At 54.2% G+C, this 25,142-nt stretch overlaps 1 protein-coding gene across 2 annotated transcripts; it reads left to right on the forward strand.

Moving 5' to 3' along the window:
- Window positions 1-975: 975 nt before the first annotated feature.
- PDGFB (platelet derived growth factor subunit B) lies at window positions 976-23,522 on the forward strand. Of its 2 annotated transcripts, XM_075500464.1 has the most exons (8): window positions 976-1,023; window positions 6,596-7,034; window positions 13,645-13,741; window positions 16,945-17,028; window positions 17,511-17,716; window positions 19,442-19,583; window positions 19,992-20,161; window positions 21,394-23,522. In XM_075500464.1, exons 2-7 carry the CDS (start codon window positions 6,879-6,881, stop codon window positions 20,126-20,128), a joined length of 822 nt encoding a protein of 273 aa, XP_075356579.1. In that variant the 5' UTR covers window positions 976-1,023; window positions 6,596-6,878; the 3' UTR covers window positions 20,129-20,161; window positions 21,394-23,522. The 2 variants fall into 2 exon arrangements, with proteins under 2 accessions (XP_075356579.1, XP_075356589.1); XM_075500474.1 differs by lacking the exon at window positions 976-1,023 and having other exon boundaries at window positions 6,181-7,034.
- The last annotated feature ends 1,620 nt before the right edge of the window (window positions 23,523-25,142 follow it).

Here is a 25,142-nt window from a genome sequence, read left to right on the forward strand (position 1 = left end):
TGCTCCAAATGGCCTTGGGACAGGGTGGTGGGTGAGCGTCTCTGAGCAGCCCTGCTACCTGCGAGGCAGAGCTCGGGGCTGCCCTCAACCCCGTGCACCCACCGCCATCTGCGGTCAAGGCGGCGGTGAGGACAGGCACGAGGGCCCCTCGGCGAGCGCCCGTGACCCACGAGCGGTGCCTTTGCTTTGGGGCAGGTCCCCATGCCAGCGGGGCGTCAGACACAGGGTGTGTAGGATAAATACACACCCGCTCTATACGTCTCACTGCCTTTCCGGCATCACAGCTCAAAGTCTATTTTTAAACTCCCTCCTTTATTACACAGGCCAGCAGATAGCGACGGCCTGCCTCCCGCCATGCCAGGGGGGCTGCTCTCCCACGCACCCCGGGGAGCAGGGCGTCCTCCGCACCACGCGGGGGGGACCCGGCCCGGGGACGGGGATGGGGCACAGGGTGGGCTACGGGCACGAACCCGCTCGTCTCCCCCATCACGGGCTCGAGCCAAGCGGGGTGCCCGGCTGCATTTGTGCTGTTGTGAACCAGCTGCTGGCTATGCCGGCACAAGGGTGCTGCAGGGCGTTTCGTCCGGCTGTATCAATGGGATGTCAGTTTTGCTCGGGGCCCACGGCTTACAGGAGGTAAATGAGCTGAGGGTTGGGCACAACGTCACCAAATCAGCCCGCCGCTGGTGTCGGCGCAACCGAATTGGCGCGGGCGGGAGGACCGGCTCTCATGGGTAGCACACACGGGGCTTTCCGCCTCGGCCAATGCCCTGACCCCCGGCAAGCAGTATTTAGAGTGGGTTTTGCTCTGCGATGTGAGCAGCAATAGCAGGTGCGGGGGGAGGGAGAGCTGCTTGCTTTTGGTTTTCGACCCTCGTCTTCATTTCACATCATGAGTCATGTTACGTTCTGAGCTGAGTAACTGCTGGGGCTATTTTTACTCCAGCTCAGCAAGCTTCCTTCTCACTGCTGCCACCGCCACCGCCGCTCGCTGCGGACCCAGGGGCAAAGGATGAGGAGACGGTGAGTGGCAGAGGCCGAGGGCAGGGGAAGCGGTGTTTGGGGTGGTGTCAGTGGAAAGGGGGACCGCTGCCCACCTAGTCAATTTGGAAACAAAAATAGTATATGCCTCTTGAAAAACAACAGATGACCTGCGATGTGTGGTGTATTCACACACACACATAGGTATATATTTATTATACTGGGAGAGGGGAAGGGGGGAGGGAGAGAAATTCCTTTCGAGTGCTATTCACCAGTCTGGAAAAATAAAGAAGGAAAGCAGAACATTTTTTCCTTTCATCAAAACAGGAAAGAGAGGGGGAATGGGGTGGGGAGCAGATCCATAGACATAATGGATGGTTGCCAGAGTAAGGAAATTGTTCCCTTCTACCCTAAACTTGGGGGTTGGGGGGGGGGAAGAAATATATGGCAGCGTGAGCAGGGAAGGCTGCATCCCCTCCTCCCCACCTGGCGTAGGAACGTGTATGCACACGGGAAAGCGCTGGGAAATCGGTCCCCCAAGCTTTGTCTTCTCTCTTTGAATCCTGCTTGAGCTGCACATCTGCAGAGATGTGAAACGCCTTTGCCTTCTCCTTTACCCCAAAGCGCGGGGCAGCAAGCTGCGGCCGGCCCGAGCCCTCTCGCTCTCTGCCGTTGTCAGGGGCCGTGCTCTGCCCTCTGCGTGCGTCTGTGCGCTCGTCCCCCTTCCCCATCCTCTCCTCTCTGCCAGGGTTCTGCCAGGAATGGGTGAGATGAAGGAGGTGGTGAGGGGCAGGGGGAATCCCTCTGCAGGGGAGAGACAGGCAGAGAGGGGGTTCCCGGAGGAAGCCTGGCAGGTCCCATCGAATGCCTGCTCGCCAGGTGACACTTTCCCTTTCTCCTGGAGCCAGTTGCTCTGTGAGGGCTTTACTCATCCTTGGAAAGCATTTTCCCTGCCAGCGCCAGGGGCAAGAAGGAGAATTATGCAAGCCCTGGGCACCCCGAGGCTCTGCCTTTCTCCAGCACCGAATATAAACACCAGGCTCCCTGCCTGTCTTTGTCTCCTTCCTTTGGTCTCGCTTCTCCTTTCCTCCTTTCTTCCTCCGTTAGACCTAACTCAGTCATTAGGAAGTCGGGGCAGCTCCCGTGGCCGCAGCCTCTGGGGCAAATGGTGTAAACAGTGACGTAAGCTACGTATGATGACTCTGTTCTGATCGCTTGGATCGGGATAAACCTCATGCAACCGGGCGATGTGGTGTAAAAACGATGTGCCGTAAAACCAGTGTGCCCATAGAACAGGCCTCCTGGTGTAAAACTAGGCATAAAATTTACTCTAGGTGCTTCATTTCAGTGTCACGGCTGCTCCCCTCCATTGACGGCTGCGGCAGCCCCGCGGAGTAGGCGTAGGGATTGCTCATCGTTCTCCTGAACTTAGAGACCGGAGCAGGAGCAACACCTAAGTTAGATACCTTGAGTGGGCGGGCTGACTACACGTTGGCTGTCAACACCTCCTAATTTCTTTCCATTGATTGTTTTTCAAAATAGGACTCATCATGGAGAGGCTGAGACATCTCAGCTGTTCAGACTGCGTCTTGCTTTCCATTGTAAGCCCTGTTTTTCTTCCTGCTCTTTCACAATTCTCTCCCCCCTTTAAAAAATAAAAAAAAAATAAAAAAAAAAAAAGAAGGTATCACACCTCACATCATGCCTCTGTGGATGGGGGCTAGTAGATAATTTTTTCCAATGACATGAGATGAGGGGAGAGCAGCCTTGCAGCAAGGAACTGCCTGTTGTCCTTGGACACGTGTTGCCCTCCTCCCTAGTGATAAGAAAATAACCGAGGAGATGAGTTCAGCTGTTCGCAGGTTAGAAAGCTGTAGTGGTGGTGCAAGTGTTTTAATAAGAAACCCTGCTACAGGCTGTTATGAAATCTCTGGTTTTGTTGCGGTTTGTCTGCAGGGCCATTGCCAGCTAGCACAGTTGCGACCGGACCGTGTCAAGTCGTGATGCTCTAATGGGATATTTTTATGGTCCAGCCACTTCATGTAACCTCGAAATATCTTCCCACCATATGCAATGGTGGTTTCAAACTCTTGTCCTGTGAATTCTGAGACACCGATACGCAATGGTGGTTCCAAACTCTTGTCCTGTGACATCTGGGACACCAATAGCCCTGCAGGCCTCCACGCCCACCCCACAGGCCAGGTGAGGGGAAGACAGAGTCATCCGCATTAGATTTAGGGGTTCGTGGGATAAATGACAAGCTAATTTCACAAAAGCAAGACAATCAAAGGAGCACCCGCCCGGCTCGTGGCACAGCAGTTTTAAGTGCACGCGCCCCTATTGAACTCAATGCCAATGAGACTGGACCAGCCTTTAGTGAGTCTAAAGACCTCACTAGAGAAAAATCTGTCCCTGTCTTAAAAGCAGAAAGAGTAAGGAAAAGCGACTGAAGCCTGAGCGGCTTGAATATCATTTTGCCCTATTCCCAGGCAGGGTCATAGGTAGATGATTAGTCAAATTCCAAACATCCTCTTCCTTGCCGTCTGGAGGTTCAACAGGGATTAGCTTTTTGTTTCTGATGTCGAGCTTCTAAAAACTGCCCGGCATCATCCACATGAAAATAAATAACTCTATTTCTATCCCAGCTCACATGTAATGTAGCCGGATATTTAAAAAAAAAAACCAAACCACACCACACATAGCCCCCCAAAACCAGGCCCTGCGGCAGCTCTTGTGGCTACCAAGCAAGAAATTTGCAGCAGTCCCTGCTAGCTTACTGCTGAGTCCTTCTCCTCTCTGGCGGTGATATCTCTCCCTGCTGAGGAGTTTAATCAACCCTCCCACACGCAGGCTGTTCTGTCCTGGCCAGGCAGCCACTACGGCGCGGGGGACCCCCTACACAGCTTCAACAAGGTGGCGCGAAGGTGGTGGAGCCACGCCAGGTTATTCGAGGGCAGAGATCCTCAAAGGGCACCTGAGCCTCCATTTACCCCTTATGAACTTAAAACGCATAATGGGGTCATAGACATTTGGGACCTAGCTGCCCTCAGCTCCCTCTACACAGATAGAAGGATGTCCAGAAGCTGGTTTGGCCATCCCAAACCCTCAGCTTTCCCCCCGCTGACTGCCAAGAAGCCCAGGGCTATGGCGTTCCTTTGGCCAGTGCCATCTGGAGCGAGGTGAGATGGACCCAGGCCCTTTTAATACCTTTTTTTGGAGCCTCCTACAGATTTCAGAAGGTGTTTCAGTGCCCAGGTAGATGTTAGGGTAGTAGCTCCACCCTGCTGGGGGTCGGAGCCAGTACGCTGCTGGCAGGCCAGGATGGAGAATGAGGAGAATTCTAAGAGCGTCCTGAGGAATTTGGGGTGGGACAGGGCTAGCATGGCTGGAGCATCTAAGGTAAAGTCCTGTTAAGGTCTCTGGTGGTGGAAACGAGCAAAGGTATGCATTGCATTTCCACTTCCTCCCACTTGAGCTCCAAAATTGGGACTGAGCCACTTCAGACTCGGTTTGAGGGACTCCCAGGACACTCCTTATCTCTGCACTCGTGCACCTCAGATGGCCCAGGCTTTGGAGCTGGCATGGCTCTGACAAACTCCCCACCTGTGGGGAAATCTGCCCCCTCTTCTTCTGGGTCAGGGTGAAGTGCGGCGATCCCTTGCAACCCAAGAGCATCTTGACATGCTGCCCTACCACAGGACCTTTCATTTTGTGTTTGAGTTACCTGTCTCTGCGATGGGAGAAGCAGAGGAGCTATGCTATTTTAAGACAGCTACGGAGGACCCCCAGTCCTCCTTGTGTCCCTGTGCTTCCTGACCAACATCCACATCCGTGAGACCAAAGTCAGGTTCAGGGGTGTAGCTAGCCAAGCTGGGAGGTGTTGTCAGATGCCTACAACAGAAGAGCATTTGGTGGGCTGCCTGCTGCTCAGTTCTGGTAGCCGGTCCTCGTACCCGGACACTTTGGATGGTGCATACGTGAGTGCTGGTGCGAGACCGTGTGTTTTAGAGAGGGTTGGCTGCATGAGACTTGCAGGCACCTAGACAGTCTAAGGGAGCATGTGTGATGCTGTGAGATGAGGCCACTGGTATGCTGGTGGGTGTATGTATGTGAGAAAGGAAGAGAGAGGGGGAGAGTGAAGGAGAACACATGGATGCCCAGGGATGTGTGAATGAGACAAAAATTGCACGTAGCTGTGCATGCGAGCAGCTCGAATAGAAGTGTGTGCGTAGCATAGGAAAAGCAGGGAAGATGCTTGGGATTCAGAGCGAACGCCTGCTGAGTGCCTGCGGTGCATGACGGTGCAGGAATGTGTCGATGGATACGAGCCTGCACAAAGATGGTGCAGAAACCCCTCCTGGTCGTGCCTGGAGTGTGCTTTGCGAGTGTGCAACTCCGCACCGGGAGATCGCTCGTACGTACATGAGAGGGCGTGCGTACGGGTGTTTTTTCAATAGGATATGACTCTTTCTTGAACTCACCTGTTAGCAGCCTTCCCCTCCCCATCCCTCTCCCCCCCCAGCAAATATCTGCTTGCTTAATTTCCCTTCAGATGTTTATTACATCGTGGAGATAATCATGCAGTAAAATACCTCCCAGTGCCACGAGCAACACCAGATTGTCTTGTAGCAACGTTTAAATTTCTCTGGCTTTTTTTTTTCCTGTGCACAAAGAGATGTAAGATATTAAAGCCGTCTCTCTCCCCGGAGCTAGTGGTGTAGCAGGGCAGGGAAGAAGGCGAGTGGAGCTTAGAGAAATGGGCTCCACACTGCAACAGCGAGAACCCGGGGCCAAAAAAATAACAAACTACCATGCCGGGAACTCCTCTCTTATCTCTTGCCGAGGAGGAAGGAATTTCTGTCCCCATTCCCTCACGCGATATTAAAGCCACATTATTCGGGTTATTACAGCATTAGTCATTTTTAATTAATTTATCATTTAAATTAACACACTTTTTATTTTGTCAGCAATGGACTGCTACTCCCTCACTATTTTTCACCTTGATACCCAGCCAAGAGGAGGATGGCAAGTTATGCTCCACCCATCTCCTCTCCTTTATAAAAGGAGCAGCCCCGAGTGCCAGTTTAGTCTCTCAGGCAGCTCGCAGACTAAAGACCCATCGGCTCGCTCGCCTCCCCTTCAATTTTACCTTTTCTGCTTTTTTTTGTTGTTGTTGTTGTTTCTTGTTGCGACAGAGCGCGGTAGGCAGTAGCGGCTCCGCTCTGAGGCTTGTCGAGGCTCAGCGCACGCACGCACGCACACACACGCAACCCAGAGCGAAAACATTTGCTCTCACCTGTCTCCAAACCCAAAGCAAACCTCACGTCCAAGCAAACCGCCAACACTTCGAACAAGAAGGCACCCAAGCCAGAATCTAACGTAAGGGGAAGAAATTCAATGTGCAGTAGCAACTTTTTGCTAAAAAGCAAGAGGGCGTAAGGAAGAAAAGGAGCATTTTAAGAAAATGACACCTTAAGGAAGATCTTATTTTTGGATTTCACACCAAACTTCGGAAAAGTTTTTTTCTATTACTATAATTTTGTGCATCTTTTTCTAAGAACATTGAGTCGTTGCTACCCGTATGTAACCTCTTTCACATATATATTTTAAAAAGGAAGAAAATCAAGAGGAAAAATAGCATGTGGACCACCTAGCAAAAGGCGACACTGAAGCATCCCTTGCGGCGAGGGGGACGCAGACTCTGGATGCGTATAATTTCGAGGGACTGCATTTTTTTTCCACTGGGCTTATGAGATAGCACAGAGGCAGGCGAGTCTCCGAGAATTACTGCTGTCTCCCCTCTCCACCACCACCACCACCTCCTCTTCCACGGGCTCCTGCAACTCCTCCACCAGCAGCCCGGCTCGGAGGGGAAATGGGAACGCGCGGCGCCCTCCATGCCTGAGGCCGGGCGGCCGCGGGGCTGTCTGCGGGAAGCGCTTCCCTCCCGGGGCTCGCCGTCCATGTGCCCGCAGCCGGCGGGGCCTGAAGTCGGGATGAATTTCGGCGTGGTCTTCGCGTTCATCCTCTCCCTGCCCCTGGCCCGCCTGGAGGTGAGTTTCCGTCGCCGGCAGCGGGCGGTGCTACCGAGCTGGGAGCCCCGGAGGGGGGAGGCCGGCGGCGGCGGCGCCTCCTGCCCCGCAGGTGCGGCGGGGTGAAGCCCGGGGGTGGCCGGGGGGGGGAGCGGAGCTGCACGGCGGGGGCGAGGAGCCCGGGGCGGGCGGCGGCTTTCCTGCCCCTGTCCGAGGGAACGGCTCCGCAAGGGCGCGGGCGCGCTAATGGCGGGCAGGGCCGGCCGCCCCCGGCCCTGAGGGGGAGCGACCGCGGGGACCGGTTTCCCGCCTCCGGCGGGGGCTGTCCCCCCTCAGGAGGGGGCGCCTCCCCTCAGGACGGGCCCCGCCGGGGAGGCTTCGCCTGGAAAGAAACCCACCCCCGTGTATGTCCCAGGCTGGAGTCAGCGCCAGGCTGCTGGGGAAGGGGACACCGGGCTGAAGCGGTCCCTGGTTAATGCGGGAGCCGGGGTGCTGCTGGGGAGCCCCGGGGAGCCCGCAGGCTCCTGCCCCGCGGCAGCTTCGCCCAGCGGCTGTCACCCCGGGGCGCGGTGCCAGCCGGCAGCTCCGCCGAGCCTCTCGCCCCCTCCGGTTATTTTGGCATCGCAGCGGCGTGCAGGAGGCAGCGACCGAGGCCCGGTTGCCACCTCCAGAATAACGCACAGCATGAAACCCAACCTGGCATCGCCAAGGGGCTGATGGAGAAAGGGCGGGGGGGCTTTGAAAGGGTCGAGGAAGGGGACAGCGTGGCTAGAGACACCGACACTGGGGCGGCACAGTAATTCAGTAAGGTGTGTGTCTAGCTGGGGCCATGGGAAGAGGCAGGAGATGAGTGTCTCTGCTGCGCTGGCATGGTCACACAAGCATCTTGTCCTGCAGCCCTCCTGCACGCTCTGCTCAGGAGGAAGCCAGGCACAGGGTGGGGGCCAGGTGGTGGCTTTGGCTGATGAACGTACACCCCAACCCTCTTTGGTTTCCCTACGTGGAAATCAAAGCCTCACCCCGAGCCGTGGTCGAGAAAGAGGAGCCCCAGGACCCCAAATCCTTTGACCTCTGCTGCTGCGTTTCATCGTCCGATCGCGTGCAGATTGAGGGGATCAGAAAGCCCCTAACATTTACGCACAGCGCTCAGTTCCCACTTCAGCTCTACCCGAGGTGGCAAAACCATGGGTTGGATCTGCAGCTTGGGGGTTGTCAAGGGCAGGAAATATCCTTCCACGAAAACTTTCCTCCCTTTGCATAATTTCTTTTCCTTCCTCATTTTCAGGCAGCCCCTCTTGTGGGCGGCAGGGAAGGGGTTGGGTGTGAAGCATCGCATCACCTCCTTATGGGCCCATTTTGCCCTTGCCCAAGCCACAAAGGGAAGCAGTTAGAGCTGTGGGCTGCCCAGTGGTTATGTTTGTTTTGGGCAGAGGATGGTATTTCCTCTGTGGGTGGCTCAGATCTCTTTCTCCCATGCAACGTGAAACATCAGTATAGTTGGCGCTGGGGAAGGGTGAAAATGGAAGTGTCTGATCCCAGGGGGCTGTTACTCTGCACTGTAATCACGTTAAAAGACTGCACATGACAGCCTAGCAGGGTTAGAGTTTGGGAATTCCAGCTCTAGGTTTCTTAGGAGGAATCATGATATTCGTCATTTTATGACCAGAGAACCTAGAAGGTTTCTGCTTGGGTAGATGCTTCTGCCTACAGCCAGTCCCCACATCTACTATGAGGGCAGCGTGTTGCACCTCTGCACCAGGCGCATACAACATGACTCCTACCAGGCTGCTGAACCATAGTCATCCTCTGAAAGGGGCTTGCACCTCCTCCCCAGCCCTGCTGGAGAAAGTGCACAAGGAACAGTAGCTCCCCCTGATCAGCAGAGGCCTGAGCCAGGAGATGGAGCCTCCTGAGTCCCTCTCCCTCTTCGATCACACCCACGGAGATGGAGCTGGAGGGCCCTGGAGCTCTTCCAGCAGGAGGGAGTACGAGCCTCAGCGGAAAGGTATTTGCCAGTTGGGAAGCGAGGATGCTAAACTGATTTGCATTTGCCCTGCGGGCTGTAATAGTTGCCTTGCAACATTTACAGAGATGGGCTGAGCCCTGCATGGTTGTGCTGGGGTGAAGCCCCACTGGCAGGGCTTTCTGGAATTCCCAAGGAATGGGGTGCGGCCAGGCGCTTGCTTATAACCTCGGCCCAGCTCCCCATTGCATCTTCCTGGTGCAAGGCTCCGGGGCTCTTCCTGAGTCTTCCTAGCATGAGGCTGTGACAAGGACAAAGCAGTGGAAGCCGGGATGGATGACATGTCTGGGGTGAGCTCATGGAAGGAGCCGGGCTAGTCGTCTCTGCCTCCCTCTCACCATCAGCTGATGCGCAGCAGCAGGAGAGAATGTCAGTGGTTCCTGCACTGTTTCCAGTGCTGCCGGTATGCAACCAGCCCCGGGGGTGGAAATGCCTCCAGCCCTCACAGGAGAGGTGTGGGGGGAGCATAGAGGAGCAGGGTGGAGCAGTGGAGTCCCCCTCAAAATGGGAGAAGGGTGGGTAGGTCTGGCTGTATTTTAGGAACGTGGGCTAGATCAAACGTTAAGTTTGATTCTTTTAAGGGAGGAAAATGTAAGCTGCTGTCCCATGTGGAAGAGGCTCGTGTGAGGAGGGTTGTGCCTGCTGTGGGGAGAGGCATGCATGGTCTGCCTGTAGCCAGGAGTGGTGCTGGAAGGGTGGAAGCCCTGTGCCAGGGGAGCAAGAGGGTGGCAGGTGCTGCCGGTCTTGCTCTCTGCCAGAGAATGTTGTGGAGTCTCCCCTCGGGGTCCTCACGTCAGCTTCAGAGGGAAGCAAAAAATGCTGTTTGTTTGGGTTTTTTTGCCTGGCTGATCACTCTAGACCCTGCTGCCAAGATCCCCTGCCGCAGTCAGTGTGGAGGTGCTTGGGAAAGTCCTTTCCTGGGCAGAGGAGTAGATAACTGGGTACTTCCCTGCCCTGGACTGGTGCTGCTGCTACCCTTCTCTCCTTCCATGTGCAGTCACACGTGGGTGCGTAGACACACCACCTCAAAAAAGAGGACTGGAGGAGTCCTCAGCTTGGGAGTATCCTTGGCTGGTTTTTTTGAGCCCTGAGGGTCTGCTTTCCCTGCCAGTTGCACAATCCTTGCTCCCTCCTCCTCTGTATCTGCTGTGCTACCAAGAGAGACACACCTTCGGGCAAGACTCTGCAACCCTTGCCTGTGAATAGCCGGAGGGAGGACCCGAGCACAGGCCCGCATATCCCCTTCGCCACCTCGGCAGCGGCTGATCGCAAGGGGACCTTTCAGCATCCCTGGTGCTCAAAAGCATATGGTGGGAGAAAGCTCCAGAGGCAGGGGGTGGTGAGGTTAGGGAGGAGGCTGATTTTGGGAGAGCGTGTGTGTGGGAAGCAGGGATGGGGGAATGTCCTGTTTGCAGGGCATTGCTGCACATGCATCGGTTTGCAGCAGCCAAACTGCGCTGCTGACATTGGGGAGGAGGGAGACAAAGCTGATGCACCGAGAGGCCCTGGCGTCACAGCCACGGCGCAGAGCGGCTGCCGGGCAGGCAGGGACCCTGCCCAGGTGCTCTGCTGCCTTGTGTCGGGTGTGCTGCGCCTCTTGCCGCACAAGCGCCAGCAGCCGGGAGAAGGGGAGGGGACGTCCCTGCCAGGGGACTGGCAGAGTGGGGGGTGCCCCTGCGGTTCGGGGGAGAGCCAGGCACTGGGGGCAGAGGGAGGGAGGGCAGAACAAACTTACTTTCTTCTAGGAATTCAGGGCCTCGCAGGAATATGAGGCCAGGCCTTGGGGCGCTTGACAGCCAGCCAGGAGTCCATTGAGACAAAAGTCTTCTTTGATCTGCCGCACAGTTAAAAAAGGAGATTGTTAACCTGTGTTAGACAAATAACTCCAGAGGAGCTCCTATGCAGGAAAAGCACTAGCTGCTTGGGCTGGTCTGTTGGGGATCCCACCTGCAATGTTCCTCCACCTTCTGACCCCATGGGATCAGGTGAAGGTGGCTGATGGACCCCTGCTTCCCTGTGTCCCATCCCCACCAAGTGCCCCAAGCCTGGGTGTGTGCGGTGCCCCAATCTCAGAGCCTCCCAGGCATAGGGCTGGGATGGGGGGCCAGAGGCATGGCTTTTGCCAATCACAGACCCCAAAGGGAGCAAGGACAAGCCATACAGCTCAGGTCTGCGTAGCTGCTCTTGGGCACGGTTCTGCAGCACTAGAGGAATGCAAGGAGCTTCACAGGCTTGCGGTTGTCACTGGCAGAGCTGCCTCACAAACCCCAGGGAGGAGGACAGGATTATGAGACATGTGGGCTGGTGATACGCCGTAGCTATGCTGATAGTATCTGCAGCAAGAAAAAATTGGCACCTCAAACTGCTGCTATGAGGAGGGAGTGGAGCTTATTTCTACAGGCAGTCCCCAGCAATCCGGCTCCTGAGGGCCTGCATTTGCAATCCCTGATTCATATCTGTTCCCCCTGCTCAGTTAGCAAGGTGACACCTCCCAGCTCTCTTCCAAAGTCACCAAGTCTCGTAACACCTGCCCACACTCTCCCCCAGCGAGTGCCGGAGTTTAAAATAAAGTTCCATTTCCTACATGTATTAAGTGTCAGGAAGGACCAGGGGTATCCGTGCACAGCAGCATTTGTACACAAATGCATTTGGCTGACAGGTGCAAACATTAAAAAGCCTGTAATTTCACCGCCCAGAGCTGAGCTCTGGCTGCAAGTACTGGGAATTGCAAATGATCCCTTTTCCAGTAAACGTGTGTGGCGCAAGGCAGGGACGCGCTGCAGAGCCTCTCTGGCACTGGACTGTTGGTCCCACTCTTCCTCACGCAGCAGGAGTTGTCAGAAGGCATCTTCATTTCGCAGCTATTCAGTGATCCCTGAATTATACAAGTCTCTCTCTCGCTGTGCATTCATCACTGATGCTGCTTCCCTCTCCCTTGGAGACTGAGGAAGTAATGCCTGGGGATGTAAAATCTGCTTTTCGCTGCAGGCAGACAGCCAGATCTATGGTGAGATGTGACAATGACAGGGACGGAGCGGGGCAGAGAGGCTCGATCTGACTCAAGCTCTGGTGGATCTGGCTGCAGAGGTTTAAGACGCTAGTGTTGTCTGCTCTGCAGCTATCCCAGGAGGTTTCTGCCCTGTGACTTGGGCTGCAGCAGCCTTCAAACCACCGCGTCCTAGTTTAAGTTATAGTATTAGAGGGTGGGCTAGCAGGGCTGAGGAGGGAGGACTCCTATTGCCCTGTTAGTAGAGGCAAAGGGCTGGTGGCCAAGGGACAGGCATGTGTGGGAGGGTGCCAGGCTCAAGCAGCCATGCAAAAGTGGCTGCAGGTTTGGGCTAAAGCCCTCAGGGTTTAAAAGCCAACGTTTAACCACCTGCCTGGCGGTTTTCCTCGACTCCAAGTGGAAGGGAAATGTTCTGCACTGAACGCAGGCAGGGAGGGAATAGCTATACGCTAGAAGGACCACACACATGCCACCAACTGCCCATAAAAACCCACACAAAAATCCCCGCGTTTCACAAGCACACGAGCCAAGTTCTCCTCTCAGTTACAGGGGCATGTGTAGGGCTGCGGCTCAGATGGCATCCAGCACCCGGCTGAAAGAGCAGCTTTTCTGCATGAGTAGCCCTGAATGAAGAGAGCTAGGAGCTAAGCAAACACTTTGGCCAGTACTTTCCTTCGTCTCTTTTTCTAGTCTTTCGGAAGTATGTTTTAATCAGTGCTTGCTTTCCCACACCACTCCTTTGTAGTCTTGTTAAGTGCTGTCACTGGGGCCCATTCAAGCCTGCTGCCAGAGTAAAATTCCCAAGAGATTGATGGCGTTGCACCTGCCTGCACAAACCCTGAATTTGGCCCATCGTCTGATGTCTATAAACCTGCTTACTTAAGTTTTTTTGGCACTGGCATGCAATGACATCCAAACTCCCATGTGTTTCTTCATCCAAATCAGCTCCTCAGCCCACCGCCTCGAACAGCCTTTCATGTCCTCCCTGCAGTATTTGTGGTTTCACCACGGGCTCATGCCGGAGCAGCCTCAGCTGCGAAGGTTAATCTTCCTCTCCAACCCCCACCTTTTTTTTTTTTAAAGAGTATGCAAATGATGTATATTATTGGGCCTCTGTGGTTTGAAAACACACGCGCACGCACACGCACATACACACAATATCTGACAAAGCCCGTGAGGGAGTTTCATAACAGAGGGAAATATTGGGAAGGCTTTATCTGATAGCGTAAGGGAAGTCTGTTAAAATGCCTTTACTGCAGGCAGCAGGAATCAGAGGCCACCTGGAAAAGTCATACAGCACCGGAGAAGGAAGCCTTGCTGGCTGCTTGCATCGTTGTCGGGGCTCTGCTGCGCAGCCTGGGCATTTTTTGGCTTTTTAGTCTCCTGACTGCTTTGTGAGAGGCAGCGAGAGGGGCTCTCTCGCTTTTGCTCAGGTTTCAGGCTCGTGCCTTCATGAGGGCATGTCTTTGCGTTTCGCTGGTTCTGTCGTGCCTCCTCCATGCTCCTTCGATTCCCCCCACTCCCGCTCTGTGACGCAGTCAGTATTTGCAGATCACCTCTCTAATACTTGTTTCTCCCCTTTTCTTTTTGTCATCTGGCAGGGGGACCCCATACCCGAAGACATTTATGAGATTTTGGGTGGCAGCTCAGTGCGCTCCATCAGCGACCTCCAGCGTGCGCTGCGGATAGACTCCGTAGGTAAATCTCCTCTTCACCAAACACTCCTCTATTTTTTCTTAACTCTTTGTGGGGGAGGGAGGGGATATTCTGTTTTCCAGCAGGCACACTATCAACAGACCTCCCTATAAATATAGGAACCATTCAGGAGCCAAGGCCTGGCTATTTACACACCTAGCCCCCCTGAACCTGTGGGAGTTAGGCAACTAGATGCCTTTTAGATCTCCTCCTAACTGCCTGGTCTATCAAGGGACACTGGCTTCCAAAAATGATAGGAGATGGGCAAGATGAGTGCAAGGAACTGAGGTCAGCGCTTTTCACCCTGGGAGATGCAGAGGCAGCAAGGCTTGAATTGGCCAAGGATCAGTTTAGGAGGTGGACAAATGGAAGGTGGAAATAGGGTGACAGAGGAGGAAAGGACTGAGTAGGTTCTCAGGTTTAGCAACCGCAAAAGGCCACGGGCTCTCAGAGGCTCTTAAGACGGGAGCAGCAGAGCACGTGTCCGTGGGTGAGATATGGGACAGGGGCTAACTCAGGGTAGCATGGCTTCACCTCCTGCCCGTAGATAAGAGCTCCGGGGGCTGCGGTGCCTCGGGGTCACTTGGCCAGGGCTGAGCGCAGCGAGCGGCAGGAGTGGCGAAGCGTGGAGGGGTCGGCACGTGTGGGAATTGGAGCACGCGCCACGGCGGCTGGGCTGGCCCAGGAATTTATTTATAAACGGTCTCTTCAGAGCAAATTCCTTTCTATTCTAACCCTGCTCCCGCCCGTCGTCCCCCGGCCCCCCCAGCTCGCCTTCTCTCTCGTGTTTTGTCTGTTTGGAGCTTTGTAATCCTTGCCGAGACACTATCTACGGGGGAACAGAATTTCCTGCTTTTGTTTCCTATGCCAGTCCAACCACTGGCGCAGTCTCAAAAGCATTCCCGCTGCCTTTCAAAACGGCCCTGGAGGGGCAGGGGGAGGAAAGCGAGGGGGAGGGCACCAGCTGCGTTCAGCTATTGTTTGCCTTAGAAAGAGGCGACGAGGCTCCCCACCACCGCCACAGCCGCTCCCTGCCCTCACCAGTTCCCTCCTCCTCGTCCACGAGCCACACAATGGGGCAACTTCCAAAATTAGCTGTGCTGGATTGTCCCAGGCTGGTCCCCCCGCCCCAACCGTCTTCAGCGCTGACCCGGGGTGTAGAAGGACAACCTGGGGGAGGGAGGGACACGGTTTTCAATAGGAGATTTGTTTCGAGTCAACAGTTGTTGCTATTTTTTTCCCCCTCTCTCTCCTCTCATCAACTCAACCTCTGCGCAAAAGGCAGCCCCCACCCTCATTTGATAAAATGCCAGGCGGCGCAGGATGGAGGGGTGGGGAAGGAGCAGCTGAGAAGATGCGTGCAGTCTGTCATGTCCTGGTGTCTAAGGAACAGATACATCTCTATCGCAGTTACTAACCGCCCTCACGATTAAGAAATAAAATGGGCTTCTCTTGTTGGCTTGAAAAGCCCAGGGGTATGGGAGAAGGCTGTAGAGCTTTGAGTCGCTGGTTTCACTTCAGGTCCCAGGTGGGAAAGGCTGGTCAGGGAAGCAGAAAATGGTGCTGTGAAGCTGTCTGTTTGTTGCACCCTGTGGCTCTCATCTTCCCAGGTGGTGACTGAGGGGCATCACCATTTGCTTGCCCTGTGTGGAATTAGTGTACTAGCAAATAAGTGTATTAGAAAAATAATCCAAAAGCAGCTGGGGGTGTTCCCTGTGCTGTCCATGCCGCATGTATATGTCACAGCTGCTGCCCTTCACTGACTGCCCAGGGAGCCAGGATTAGGCAGCTCCAGGAGGCAGGTGAGCTGAGATACTGCTCTCCTGACCTTAGACACTACTGTAGACCTTAACTGTGGCTGCCCGCAACACTGGCATGACCATCTCTAAGCCAGTCATCTAGACACCCTCTGTAGCCCCCTGGAGAGCTACATGCCCTTTCAGAGCGTGACCCACCAGTTCTCATTTTGCGTGTCTGCCTCAGGCGGAGATGAATGGTGTCCTAGAATTGATCACGCCTCTCCAGCGGCTTTACAGGGTGTCTGTCTGTCCGCCTCACACATAGATATTGACTGCTTAGGGACATGATTCCTGCCTTGTGAATACAGCCTCTGTGCACCCATCCCAAATCCTTCAGCAAGTGCTTCAGAGCTGAGCACAGAGCAAAGTCCCTGCTCCCCCTTATAAGAGGGCTGCACTAGGGCAGGACTGAGGAAGAAGGATGGGACATGATAGGTATGGGAAGTCTGCTCCACCACACATCTGATAAACAGAGATCTTCCACTGGCCCCAAATTCCCTTTAAGAAAATTGCTCCCTTGATGCTGACGTCCATTCAGCTTCCTTCAGCTGCTAAAGCAGGTCAGAGAAGGAAAGAGCTGTGGCTGGGTGGGAGCTGTCTCTGAGCGCAGCCATTGTCCAGAGCTCAGGAGGGGCTGCGTGTTGGAGTGCTCCATGGGGATTATGGGCATTTCTCTATTCAGCGCTTCCTATGGGAAAAAGCAGTGGGGTGGGAGGGAACTGCTCAGGGCTGGCCTGAATGCTATCTGCCTTCCTCTCCCATCGCTGACTGAACTACCTCCAGATCCTGCAGCTTACGTTAGAGTAGTATAGGAGAAAAGTAACTTTAACTTTATTTTTCTGTTCTTCTGTCATAAAACTGACTCTAACCTAGAGCAGCTGTGGTGGGTTGGGAGAGAGAAAGCAAGCACGCCACCTCCCACCCATCATCCCCTTCACCTGCCCCCTCACACCCCGTCTCTCCCAGTCCCAAGCCATCCCAGCAAGGCACCTCAGCGTTATATACCAAAGTTTCTGCTGGTCCTATCTGGTCTTTGATCCTCCTTGCTGTATCCTGGTCTCAGCCAGCTGATCTGGATCCCTCTCCTACTCCTCTCTGACACCAGAAAGCCCTGCCGTAGGCCTTGTCATTCTTGAGCTGGAGTTTTCCTTTCCCAGACCTGGCTGGGACCTCTCTTTCATGATAGGCTTCTTGCTTTGAACTGCCTAGCCTGAGCAAAGAGCAAACCTAGAGTCTCCATGCCCCAGCACAGCTGTGACCTTGCTGGTGGATTTACACCTAGCGTGATGTACTAGGGCCGTGGCTTATCCCACGTCTCTGCGCTTTGCCTGGTGAGCAGAGCACAAGCGCCTGCCGTCTTCTCCTGCCTCTACCCGGTGCTATTAGGTCATGTCTTTCCCTTTGCAGAGGAGGATAGCTCGAGCCTGGACCTGAATGCAACTCAGACTGGTCAAAACCCCGTGGCCCTGTCTCGAGACCGACGAAGCCTAGGTGAGTTGGGGGTGTTGCACCTTGTGATTGTTAGAGCACTCTGGCTGGGTGCAGATGCATGTCTGAGATACATGTGTGGGGTAGAGGTTATAGTGCGTATGGATGTGTGGACAGATGAGAAGGAGGGTCTGGGCCTCACGTAGGAGCTGGGTGTTACGCCCCAAGAAGGCAGGAGAGGGAGTCTGGAGCTCTGCAAGCTGCTCTGCTTTAAATCCCACTGGTGCTGATTTGCTCTAAAGAAGTGTCATGTCCTGCCTAGGACTGCCGCTGCAGTGAGAAGCATCATTTGAGTGGGGCCTCCTCCACAGGGCACGGCTCTGTCCAGGGAGGGAGCTGGAGGGGTGGGAGAAGGAGAAAGAACATGTATGTGTGTGTGTGAGAGCCGCGTGGGGTCTTCCTCTTCCAGTAGAGGTGGTTGCAGCAGGTTGGTAACAGCTGCAAAGCCCGTTTCATTCCCCCCTTCTTCTCTTGGCCCTCCGTAGATGCTCTGGCAGCAGCAGAGCCAGCTGTCCTTGCAGAGTGCAAGACGCGGGCGGTGGTCTTTGAAATCGCCCGCAACATGGTGGACAGCACCAATGCCAACTTTGTGGTGTGGCCGCCCTGTGTGGAGGTGCAGCGCTGCTCCGGGTGTTGCAACAACCGCAATGTGCAGTGTCGCCCCATGCAGATTCGCGTCCGGCACGTCCAGGTAAGGGAGACGCCTCCCGCTGCTCCCTCCTCCCGCAGCCTAACTCCATCCCTACCCCCCAAAACCAAAACCACAGCGGGTCTCAGGTGCAAGGCTCACACAGCTGTCTGTTCCCTCGCACCCCCTCTGCAGTCATGTCTTCTGCATTAGCCACACAGTGCTGCAGCCTCTGGCGCGGGGTGAAGTCCATGCCAGCTGCTGAGAGGGCTGGTGCTGTCCAGCAGCTGGGGACTGTCACCGTAGCAGACCTACAGGGCACCATCCCCAGCTGCAGCTCCATGCCGTGGCTATTTCTGTGGCTCGAGGCGGCCTTGTCTGCTGTGTTAGAGAAGAAACAGGACGCTTTCATCGTGGGAACTGGTTTTGATGCAAAAAGAGGAGGGCTTGCAGTGTCAGTCTCCGTCCCCCTGCTGCTGCTGCAGCTTCTTCCCAAGACACACGCTGGAGCAGCTTCTCCTCTTTCTCAGCCCCACGGTTACCTCCTGACCCGCTCCAGCAGCAAGCAGACACCTGATAGCTAACCTCCTGCTCTGATCCTGCCCTCCTCACAGCTACCAGCAATCTCCTCACAGCTTCCTCCCAGACAGCTTGTTTAAAAATAATACTCATCCCGTACTAATCCTCTGCCTGAGCTGTAAGAGACTCCCCCAGGCAGGCGGCAGAGGTTGGCTGGGAGAGGTTGTATTCACGCAGCCCTTTTCATCAGGAAATTCCTTTCTCAGAAAAGCCAGGCTGAATGAGGGAAAAATGGGGGGGAGCAGGAGTTGTTTTTGTGGAAAAAACAAGTGAGAGGTCAAAAGCCAGCCTGAAAAAGTGACCTGGAAATGGTTTCTTTGAGGACAGAGGTCTCTCTATTGTTTGGCTGGAAGTGTTTGTCTAGCGAGCAGCGTGTGGTCTGAAGCATGTGGAGTGGGCTTTCAAGGAAAGATAAACAGCCTGGCTGCTTCAGCACTGGCTGAGGGATGCTGCTGGGGGCAGTGGGTTTAGAGGAATTCAATCCCAGACGCACGGCAGAGCAAGTATTTATAGCTTGTGGAGCACTTCAGGGACCGCGGTCGTGTTAGATAAGCTGAGTGGGGTCAGGCCCGGCTGCTCCTGGAGTGGGAGGACACCCTAGAAAGCTCGTGCCCTGTGGTGGGATGTGGAACAGTGAGTCTTCCCTCTGAGTCAGCACTGGTGGAGAGTCCGAGGGAATTTCCAGAGTACCGCCTTTCCCGTGAAACACAGAGCTGAGGGCTTCAGCCCTGCGAGTTATTAAAGAGCTTGAGACAAATTCAGGCAGGCCTCAGCAGAGCTGGTGAAGCTGTGTTTGCTTGCATTGGGCCTGAGTTTTTCTCCTTTTGCCCTTCCTGTAGGATCCTGTGGGAATTAGTTCTGGTTGCCCCCAGGTCTCCACCATCACAGCTGTCAGAAACAGGCTAGCGTGTTCTGCACGTCCCATGTTTCTGTCTGTGATCACCCGTCATCCTGCTTAGGCAGCGGCAATAGCTAGGAACGGGGGAAACAACCAGTAACATCCAAACTTGCCTGGTCTAGGTCTGCTCTGCTGGTGTGTGCAGAATTAGCTCCCATATGCACCACCCCTGAATTTGAACCGTGCTCTATAAACTGCCTTCTGACCCTTTAGGAAGAAAGCCAGTACTGAAGCATACTGACACTGATTATTTTTACAGAGTGGGAGCCACAGCTGTATTCATCTTTTGCTTGCCTCCCTCTTCCAAATAGGTGAACAAGATTGAATTTGTCCAGAGGAAGCCAAAATTCAAAAAAGTCGTTGTGCCTTTGGAGGACCATGTGCAGTGTCGGTGTGAAGCGGTGTCCCGTCAGCCCCCCAGGAACAGCCGGCCAGGGCCACGTGAACAGAGACGTAAGGACCTTGGCATTAGTAGAGTGGAGGGAGGCGTGAGAAGAGAAACTGGGAAGAGAGGAAAGAGCCCTCCACTGGTTTCAATCTGCTTAGCTCCAGTGAATCCCATGGGCCTTTGCTGGTTTATACCAGCCGAGGGACCTTTCCCAGGATGTCTGCCTGCCGGCAAGGGGCTGGAACCGAGGGAAATGAAGGAGGGGAAGGTGAGAGGTGAAGGGAAGGGCATCGTGGGAAAAGGGAGAGAGCAGAGACTGTGGAGAACAGATGATGAGGGACAGAAGAACAGCAGAAGGAGGCCTTGTGGCCCTCCTGTTGCAGAGCTCTTTGTTGACAGTGTGTGTGGAAAGATATTTCAACATGACCCAGCTGCCCCTCGTTGTACAGACACTCTCCCCTCTGTTTTGGCAGGCTTGTCACCGTCGTTCACCACAGCCGCTGTCTCACAGAGGCAGCGAGTACGCCGGCCACCAGTGCAGAAGAGGAAACATAAGAAGTACAAGCACGTCAACGATAAGAAAGTGCTGAAAGAAATCCTCATAGCATAGAAGTGCTGGCAGGGGAGAGAGAGCACAAGGCAGGTAACAGCAAGCTGCTTTTCCAGTCGGGAGAAATGCTCTCCCAGGACACGGTTCTGCCCGAGCACCTCAGATGCTTCCCACAGCACCAGCTGCTCATTCAGTGTGGGGCTACTGCAGGGCCTGGGTGTGATAAAACCAGGGTTGAAGGAGGGGGAAGGACTAAGCTGGGACCCAATGCGTGCATCCTATTTATGGCTTTATGGCTCTTCGCAGAGGTGGAAGGATCATGCTGCAACCATGCTTGCTCTCAGGCCCTGCCCTCCCCTTTCTCTGCCTCCCTTACAGAGAGTGAGCCTGACTTCTCTCTACACCTAAATCCCCTCGAGGTCCATGTAATTCATCTCTTCTGTGGAGCAACTCCTGTTCTCCTTTCTTTATTGATTCTCCGTTGAAAGCAGAGAATTGATGTTGCTCTGGGGATCCCTTTTCCTTTTATTTCATTAGTTGAGTTGGCAGAAAGACTAAAAAGCAGCAACACTTTTGGTTCATTTCTCTCCTAGTGGGAAGCTTGTGTGCATAAGAAAGGTCATACCAGGGGAAAGGACAACTGGAATCTCTGGCAAGAGATCTGGACTTTGTCAGCCCAGGGTCTGATTCTTCTCTCCCTGGCTTGTGTAAACAGGAGTAATTCCCTCGTCATCAGAAGAATTTCACTGTTACAGGGGAAAGGAGATAAGCCCTGGTTCCTTGTGAGAGAGGGAAAGGTGCAGAAAAGAAAGAGTAGCCAGGGCACAGACCTGGGGGGGCTGAATTTAGAGAGAGGCAGCACAGCCTAACAGGGAAAGCCCTGGCCCGTGACTCAGCAGTTCCAGCTCTGCAGCAGCCCCTTGAACAAGCCTGGGCCGCTCACTTCACATTCACTTCCCCTTGCCTCGGGAGAGGGGGACGACGGGCTTCCATTGCGTGGCGTTTCAGGAGATGGGGACGAGGGGCGCCAGGCGGTGTCTTGGGATTGGTATTCCCACGCTTAGCACTACGAGGGCTCTGATTATCCCAAGATCCTCCTGGCCAGCCCAAGGTTCCCAGGGTAGAAATGATGCAAACCCATGCAAATCTCAGCTCTGGCTCAAGCTGTCCAGGGGAAAAAATAGAGAAGGTCAAAAGCCCTCCTGGGCTTCTAATCTGGCACTTTGACACAAACATTTCCAGAGGAGAAAACGGGAGAGGAGGGGAGTTGCAGGGGCAGAGGGTTACATATTCTAATGCCGTGTCTGTTTTTGTTTCACTTCCAGGTTTATTTAATATATTTGCTGTATTGCCCCCATGGGGTCCTTGGAGTGATAACTTTTCCTCTTTCTCCATCTGCCTCGACGTCTTGACTCAGACGGCAATTGGTGCTTCCCTTTCCATCAGTGGACCTTCTCCCACCAAAGCCTCTCCCTTCTTTCATTTATTAGCATAATTTTAAAGTTTTACACACACAAAAAAGGACAAACATGGCCTATATGTATATATATATGAGAAAAGAACAAAGTGCAAATAAAACCAGGAACCCCAACAGCCACAACATGCGATGAGGACAGGACGATGCCTTCCCTGCTTCAGAGGACAGAGTGGAAAATGTGAAAAGGAAAGTGGGTCCAATTTCTTCCCAGAGGAGGAGAAAAACAAATGGACAGAGGGCAGAATGGGAATATTCTCCCTTCCCCTCACGTAAGGCTGGGGGTCTGGCTGAGATCAACACTGGCACTGGACCTACATTTTGAAAACAGGCGTATCTCAGATTGCGAGCAGCGACCGATGATGGAGAATGCACTAAGGACTTTTATCGCCCTACCTGGACAGATAGATATTTTTAATGTGCGTGTGTATATTTTATTTTAAAAAAGAAAAACCAAAACCACTAAGATATACAACATCTCGGGGAACAGAACAAAAAAAAAACCAACCAAAACAAAGAAGCCAAATGCATTCCCCCCCACCCTTTCCCCTCCTGCTCCTGGTGCTGACTGGAAGGTGTTTTGATTGTGGGGAAGGAGCAGACAGCGGCAGAACCGTCTCCACGCCCCTGGCCCCTGCCAAGAGGAGCCATCTTTGCACATGCTGGTGGAGAATTCAACTTTCCAGGCTCAGACTCAGATTATTTTTTAAATTCACTCTGTATGTGTGCGCGTGTATATGTGTGTATATATATATACGTGTGCGTGTGTGTGTGTATGTGTATTTATACATACATATATAAATATATATATATATGTTCTTAAATGGATTTCGTTCCCCGGTGGCAGGAAGCTCAGAGGCACGTGCATGCATCGGCTTCGTTGGGCTGGCAGAAAAGCACACTGTTACTGCAATGTGCCTGCGAGGTCCGGGACGGAACAGGCAGAGACATCATCTGATCTCTCTCTGTCTTGTTGCCCTTTTCTCTCACCCTCCACCAACCCCCCCAGCACAACTTCCTTGCAGGAGGCGAAGTGGCACCACAACAAGACCAACAACAGCCAAACTTAGAAGCATGACTTAATCTCAGTGAGCTGTCCTTGCCTGCTCTGTGGTCCTGAAAGCAGAATCATGTCATTCCCCCGAGGTTTTTAACCCCTTCACAGGTGTCCAGCACACCATGCCTCCACTGCTCTCTCCGTGCCAACGTCTCTGCATCTCCCATCATTTTCCTCACATTTTCCCTCTCAAATTCCTTCTGGATTTGTGCCCGTTAGATGTTCCCAGCCCACCTAGCTTGGAAGTTGGTCCAAGATGTGGGCAGCTCTGTGTGGGTATAGAGAAAGAAAAGAGGATGGTCTTTGCAGTTGGCAGCAGCCGTCTGAGACAGAAATGAGCTCTTCTAAGCGAGGAGGACTCGGAGAACAACTGGAGGGTCAGTTGTAGAGTCCCTCCTGGGCCACTGCCTGCTCTGGAGGAGGGAGGACTCCTCTGTGGGCAAGGGCTACTTCTGCACACCCAATACTCAGTCACCATTAGCAGAAATGTTACATATGATGGGGATTTCCATTGTCACCTCAGAGTCCTGGCCTTCGATTGTGACGTGCTGGGCGCTGCAGAGTTACACATGAAGAAAATGCCTGCCCAGAGCTAGCGCGGCAGTCCCCTCCTGCCTCCAGCCACTTCTCCCCTCGCACACACACGCACCCCTATTGCGGGGCAAAGCCCCGGAGGGAGCCGGGGGAAGGAGGCAAAGCTGCAACCTGGGAGCTGTTACAAGTGGTGGAGGGATGCAGCCCTTGCCTCCTGCAAGCCCAGAGCACTTCTCGTACCACTGCCAAGGTGGCATGTTGCTCCCTCCCTCCATCCCCAAGCTCTCGAGTCTTAAGGCTTTTTGTTCTCCTGTTCCAAAATCTGTTTCCTTTGGTTTGTAAAGATGGTGAGGTTTTATTTTATTTTAATTTTTTGTTTTTGGTTTTTTTTTTAAATGTAAGATTAATTTATACTCAGTACTGTATTTAAAGTTGTAAAAAAAAAAGAAAAAAAAGGAAACCAAACCTCTAAACCAACATTTTCTCTTTCTTTTATGAGCTGAATGAAATGCAGAGGCCAAACCAGCTCACCGCGGGGCAGAGCGGGATTCCCAGGGCCTCCAGTTTCATTTTCAGGACACTTATTCTGAGACTGCAGAGAGAAGCAACCAAAGCTGGGAAACTCCTGGGAGCCCACGCGCAGCCCTGCCCACGGCCAGTGGTGCTGCGGTCCTCCTTCCCACCTGTCGCCCAGTGCTCGGGCTGGTTTGAAATGACTCTGGCGCTGGGGATTTTGTCTTGAAGAGGTCCCCTTCTCCTTAGCTGCTCTGTTCAGACACCCAGCCAGAATTTCCCTGCGCTTTCATCCGATCTCTGAATTCCTCTGCTTTGAAGGGCTTGGGACAGTCGTCACTGTTTACACTCCCCAAAGCTGTACAAACAGTCGGCCCTTTCCCTCAGTCACATCGTCTAGACAACGGCGGTCCTTCCCTCGGTCGGAAAGGCCGTTGCGTTTCCCTTTCCTCCCAGCAAGGGAGGTATTGCACATCTGACACTTGGGCACAAGGCCACGGGGAGCAAAGGCAGCGGCTGCCCCATGCCTCAATTTTGGGGTTCCCCCGGCACATGCACAGCACCCCCAGTCCATGGCTCAGCTCTGAGGAGCGTAGACCCAAGTGGGGAGTTGGGCTGCAATGGTGAACCCGAGGAGCTCGGTGTCTAGGTGTGCTCCAGGCTGTCCTCAAAGGACAAGCCCGGCACTCCCGGGTGTGTGCCTCACTTCAGCGTGGTTCATTTTGGGGTGAGGACACATTTTCCCTGATCCTCCAAAGGGAGCTGGAGTAGGGGTGAGCTCTGTCCGCCCCCGAGGATGGAAAGCACAGGCAAAATCACAGCGAGGATCATAATCACATCCCTGCTCTGATTTCCTTAGGATAATCCAGTGAAAAGAACGATTTTTGGCGTGAGACTTCTTTGGGCTTGAGGACCTGTCAGCAGGGAACTTGGGGAGCCATGGGTGCAAAGAGGGGTACAAGGCACAGGAAGCATGGGTGCGCCAGCCCGCACCAGGGGTGAGAGGAGGGGCTTGGCATCCCAGGGGGCCAGCACACCGCCTGGCCACGGTGGCCCCAGGGCAGGCGTGCAACCCCATCCACAAGCGTGCGCCTCTGCTTTTAACAGCTGGAAATGAATAGGTGCTGAAAGAAGCCGCAGGCCCGGACGCCGGGAGCTAACACCTCCGCAGCGCCTGGCGTCCGCCGACGGCAGCTGCTCGGGCGCTCGCTTGAACGCCGTTTGCTCGCAGCGCCCTGGCGTGCGTTCAGCACAGGTCAGCGCGGGGCGCGGGAAGGCAGGTGCCCGCGCCGCTTCTCAAGGCTGGAGCAGGTGGTTTACATCCACCCCGCAAAGCCAAGCTCGGGAAATAAATCCCGAAGTAAGCCCCGGGAAGGCTGCAGCATGCTGCCGGAAAGCGTCTCCTCTGTGCGGGGGTGCCGGCTTGGCTTGCCCGGTGCTACAGGTGATCTCAGAGGAGCCGGGGAGCCTTGGCAACTCTCCCTGGTTTAATTGCT

The sequence above is a fragment of the Mycteria americana genome, chromosome 1, assembly GCF_035582795.1.
Source record: "Mycteria americana isolate JAX WOST 10 ecotype Jacksonville Zoo and Gardens chromosome 1, USCA_MyAme_1.0, whole genome shotgun sequence".
NCBI classification, from domain to species: Eukaryota; Metazoa; Chordata; class Aves; order Ciconiiformes; family Ciconiidae; genus Mycteria; species Mycteria americana.

Bases quoted from the DNA above. Each gene is read 5' to 3' on its own strand.
- PDGFB (XM_075500464.1), top strand. From the start codon at position 6,879: ATGCCTGAGGCCGGGCGGCCGCGGGGCTGTCTGCGGGAAGCGCTTCCC. The intron at 17,029-17,510 runs GTGAGTTGGGGG...GGCCCTCCGTAG, and splicing joins TCGAGACCGACGAAGCCTAG to ATGCTCTGGCAGCAGCAGAG. The intron at 19,584-19,991 runs GTAAGGACCTTG...CTGTTTTGGCAG, and splicing joins AGGGCCACGTGAACAGAGAC to GCTTGTCACCGTCGTTCACC.